Source organism: Aphanomyces invadans (genome assembly GCF_000520115.1).
Source record: "Aphanomyces invadans strain NJM9701 unplaced genomic scaffold supercont1.41, whole genome shotgun sequence".
NCBI classification, from domain to species: Eukaryota; Oomycota; class Saprolegniomycetes; order Saprolegniales; family Verrucalvaceae; genus Aphanomyces; species Aphanomyces invadans.
In genome coordinates, this window is record NW_008580186.1 from 376,649 (window position 1) to 381,605 (window position 4,957).

At 58.7% G+C, this 4,957-nt stretch overlaps 2 protein-coding genes across 2 annotated transcripts; both read left to right on the top strand.

The window, feature by feature from the left end:
* Nucleotides 1-91: 91 nt before the first annotated feature.
* On the top strand, nucleotides 92-2,936 carry H310_12625 (hypothetical protein; the record flags this gene model as incomplete). The annotated part of the gene is made up of 3 exons (XM_008879776.1): nucleotides 92-214; nucleotides 547-1,330; nucleotides 1,392-2,936. 3 exons carry the CDS (start codon nucleotides 92-94, stop codon nucleotides 2,603-2,605), a joined length of 2,121 nt encoding a protein of 706 aa, XP_008877998.1. The 3' UTR covers nucleotides 2,606-2,936.
* Nucleotides 2,937-3,708: 772 nt separating this feature from the next.
* Nucleotides 3,709-4,743, top strand: H310_12626 (hypothetical protein; the record flags this gene model as incomplete). The annotated part of the gene is made up of 3 exons (XM_008879777.1): nucleotides 3,709-4,159; nucleotides 4,211-4,499; nucleotides 4,581-4,743. 3 exons carry the CDS (start codon nucleotides 3,709-3,711, stop codon nucleotides 4,741-4,743), a joined length of 903 nt encoding a protein of 300 aa, XP_008877999.1.
* Between the last annotated feature and the right edge of the window lie 214 nt (nucleotides 4,744-4,957).

The window sequence follows — 4,957 nt, forward strand, 5'->3', positions numbered from 1 at the left end:
CCTCCCACGCCACTCCAAACAGACAAGCCATGGGCGGTCGCTGTCCTCCACTCGTTGGTGTATGTGCGATCGGAAGCGCCTTTGGAAGTCGATGGGCCAGCATTGCACGACGTTCCTGTCGCTGGAATCCATCCTCGACGACAACGTGCATGCCCCCGTCGATATCGTGGTGCAACGAGGCACCGCCAGAGTCTCCCTGACGCTGGTTGTCCAGGTAATTATCCCCGCCTTGCCATGCAACTTTGGTTCGTGTGCCAGGGTGAACTCCACCCACCCTGCAACGTGTGTCGTGCGAATTCTGTATGCTTTGTCTGGTGGCATCACGATTTGGTGCGTCATGGAATCTCTTTGTTTTGGAATCGTTCGCCGCAGGGGGCAGCTGCGGTCTACAAAGGGTGGTTGGATTTGAACCAGCCCGTACGTGTTGTTAAACTTGCGCTGGCACTGTCCTGTCGGACTGTCGCCTGGCTCGGTCGACTTGCTCAACTTGGATGACCTTGCCTCAAACGATACGATTCCCCAGGATGACGCGATTTGACTCGGTAGGACCTAAACGAGATCATGCCGACGCAGTTTCTCGAGGTCGGCGACAGTATTCTGCATCCACTGTCGTACCAACAAGCCCGCAACTATGCGAGGCCGGTCGGCGGTGTGTACGCGACGCATCTCGGCCACATGTTGCGCCATGCCAACATGTTTTCGCCATGCTTGATCTTGTCTCTACATGGGACACCGACGCCGACGCTGGCGGCATTTGTCGCCGTCTTTTCGACCCTCCGGCATGGCGACGCCGTCGATCTCACGTACACCTTGCTCCACACGCGCCATGTTCAGTACCCGACCGTGATTACAATCGATTGGGAGTGGTTTCCGATCACGCTGTGGACGCTCGAGGGGCACGCGTGGGCTCCTCAGCGCATGTTTCCACCGCCCGGCGCGTTGCGTCCCTGCAGCCTTGACGGGGCAGTTCCTCCCACGCCACTCCAAACAGACAAGCCATGGGCGGTCGCTGTCCTCCACTCGTTGGTGTATGTGCGATCGGAAGCGCCTTTGGAAGTCGATGGCCTCGGCGGGACAAGCTTTGAAGCGATTGGGTACGTCGTTGACGCAGACCGTGGGTACGTGCTGGTCGACAAGTCGGCGGTCCAGGTCTTCATGGCCCACGTCACGGTCTGTGTCGCGGGATCTATTGCCGTGCCTGCTACGATCCGATATTTGCACCCTGTTCACAATTTTGCCCTTGTGCAATTCGACCCGACTCGAGTCGGCCACACCCCCGCGACACCAGTGTTGAAGTCGCTGCCACTGACCATCTCCCAGACTACCACAGGTTCCGTACATGGTGCCCGCTGTGATGGAAGAGGCGCTGACGCTTGCTACATGATCTCTAGACGGCGTCGGGCAATGCCAAGGCACCTGCGGCATAACCTGTGGCTCGGAGCTGTCGTTTGTGGGCCTGACAAACATGGGAACGGTCATCACAGCTTCCACCATCGTGGTCAAGATCGACCGCCTCGTCATTTCGGATCTCGACGTCCCGCGGTTCAAATCGGGACCGGTCGAAGTGTGGACGGTCGATGCGGTCCACGCGTCGGCACTCGGCGGGGTGTTTGTCCGCCATGGCGTCGTTGTCGCGTTGTACTTGGAATTCAGTTTGGACGATGCGACCGACGCCGACACTGGCAACATCGTGCCGCAGTCGGTCAGCCGTGCCGTTCCCCTTGACGTCATGCGCGATCTCCTGACGACCATCCAATCTGGCGGCACTCCTCCGCCGTCCGTTTCGGTGGTCCCCGTCGAATGGTCGACTATCGGTCTCAACAAAGCTAGAGCCGGGCTTGGCCTTACGTCAGCATGGACAAATCGATTGGCGTCCAAGTACCCAGACACAAGACAAGTGCTCACCGTGCTTCGATGTGCAGCGCACTCGCAAGCGTCGACGGTGCTTCAAAGTGGCGACATCCTGCTGTCCGTGAACGACGAGGTTGTCGTCAAAGACTTTGACATCGACCGACTCATGGTAGAGGCGGCGTCCAGCCGTCTTCGGCGATCGACCACCACCCACTTTGAGCTTTCGTCTGGCGCGGCCACCAGCCAAGCGCCGGACGGGTCCGTGACCACCCAGGAGCCGATCGTGCTTCAAATGCGCGTGCTTCGAAATGGCCACGAAGTTGTGGTCGATGTCGAGACGACCGACATCGACGCGCTGGGCACGACCCGCATCGTTGTATGGTGTGGGTTGATCTTGCAACCGCCGCATTTCGTCATTTACCAGCGCGGGTTCGTCCCGTCCAAAGTGTACATTTCGCTGTGGATGGAAGGCAGTCCGGGCGACAAATACGCCATGGAGCCGCGCCGGTTTGTCCTCCAAGTCAATGACCAAGACACCCCCGACCTCGACGCGTTCCTTCGTGTGGTTCAGAACGTTCAGCACGGCGAGTCCGTCCGATTGAAGCTCGTGGCGCTCGCGACGGGAAAGGAAGAAATGCGAACGCTCAAGACAGAGTACCTGTTCTGGCCCACGACCGAGGTGATGTGGGATTCGGCGCGGGAGACGTGGCAGTCCACGATCGTTCCTCCGCCCTCGGCCAACCCCATGCAGTGACTGCAAGGAACGCTGCGGATGTGTGTGAACTCGGCCGTAACAAGACCGCGGCAGATTGGTAGCGTGCTCTCGAGCACTTGGCCCGGCTTCCACACGTAGCGAGAAATTCCATCTCCAACGATTCGTCGACGTGTGCATGCTCTCACACGCCCACCCTGCGAACCCATGCGCTTTCGTGGTGGCATCGTGGCGGCGACGAATGCTCGTGTGCGAATCCTCCGCGCGTTCTTGTGCATGCAAATGGGTAGCGTCGACAGCGACCTCCCCTCGACGTCGTTTGGGTGTTAAGGCCAAGCAAGAATGTAGTAGATTTTGCGCGTGCTGTTTCGGACACGTGTGCGTTCGCGCTTTGCTCACACTTATAGGAATCACGTCCGTCGACATGCCGCAAACTCGGACCCATTGTCTAGGTTGACCCCCAAGGACGACAGCACTTATGCACGCCATGCCATTCCCACGGTGAAGCTGCTTCACTGGCAAAGCACTTGGCCCCTTGTGGAGGTGGGGTGGGTGGTATGTGCCCAAGTTGACGTCGTGAAGTGATGCATACGTTTCCACCAGCCCGCGTATCCAAAAAGCACGGCGCAGGCAGCTTGTCCCCGTCAAGAAATCGAAGCCGATATGAGCTGGACGAGTGCTCCAGTTCGTGGCTGTGGTCGCTCGCTCTGGTCTGCTTTATCCACTTGCCGGCAAAAATCCGTAGGAACACGAAACGTGCGCTGGGCGTCACTTGAAGTTGCGATCGATGTGGGTGGATATCGTTCGGCGACGACCCGGCCGTGCAGAGGAGCACTCCATCCAGGGCACCTTCGGGCTCTGCACCCGACTCGGTGCACAACCTTAGGCAAGGACCCGCTTCGACGTATCGCCGTGAAATTTTCCGATCCACCGGTCGCTCCCTGGTGCTGGGGAGCTGGTGCCACCATGCCCAAGTGTCCCTCGAGTGTGAACACGCTAATCAAATTAAACCCCACGTCGAATCGATTTGATTGGTGCATTCGAGAATTGCCACCCTTTAACGCCATTCATTCCGACCGTCAGGCAGGATTGACCACACCACCGATTGCTGCAAATCCCAGTCCGACATCACGTCCTGCATGAACATGGCGCGTCAAGGTGTATCGCTGGCCGACCTGGCGCCGCTGTTCCTGAAGAAGGAGCGCGCGACGGCTACGTTTGAGCCACAGGCATGCCTCGATCTTGTGCTGGGGTCTGTTGCAGCCCAAAGGCGGCGCAAAGAACTCCTTGACTTGGTCATGTCGGACCCCGTGCTCAGCGATCGCAGCATGATCGACCGAAACCACGCCGAGCGGTACACCAAAGCGCTCGAAAAGTCCCATGCGTATATCCAACTTCTCCGCCGCCATCATATTGTTGACCACGACGAACAGACTCTGGTCTACCAAATGCTCGGGGAACCGCTTCCGATCGACGTGCATCGCGCGATGTTTGTCCCGACGCTGGAGAATCAAATGGACGACGAACAGCGAGCGTACTGGCTGCCGAAAGCCAAAGCATTCGAAATCACGGGAGCCTACGCCCAGACCGAGCTCGGTACGACGTCGGCATGCAACAAGCCGTCCAAACCCGTGCTGTTGTCCGTAGGCCACGGCTCGAACGTCCAGGGCATCGAAACCACGGCCCACTACGACCCCAAGACGCAAGAGTATATTTTGAACTCGCCAACGCTCACCAGTCGCAAGTGGTGGCCCGGCGGGCTCGGCAAGACTGCCAACCACTGCGTGCTCCATGCGCGGCTGTTCCTGGACGGCAAAGACCGCGGCGTCCAGGCGTTTTTGGTGCCACTTCGAGACACCGCGACGCACAGGACGTTGCCTGGGATCACGTTGGGGGACATCGGTCCCAAGATTGGGTTCCAGTCGGTCGACAACGGGTACGTCGATTCATTGTGGTCGATCGAGGCTGGTCTCTCAGTGTGCTGCCAACGCGTGCTAATGGATGGTGTTTCCAACAGGTTTTGCGTGCTGGACCACGTGCGCATCCCGCGTCGAAACATGCTCATGCGGTTTGCCAAAGTGGCGCCGGACGGGTCGTTTTCCAAACCTCCCATGGACAAATTGGTGTACTTTACCATGGTCAAGGTGCGGGTCTATGTCGTGTACGTTACCTATCGGTAAGGCGCCTTCACCACGACACGCCACGTTTTCGTCGCCCTCGTTCAATGGCGCTGAGGGTCGGATGGGCGTCGGTCGTAGGTTCCTTGCCGGCGCTGTTACGATAGCCACGCGATTCAGTGCCGCACGGGCACAAGGCAGTCGCATGAAGGGACAAGCTGAGGTAAGCCGAGGACTACACCCAATACAACCTATGCATGAATCTCGCGATGTAGAG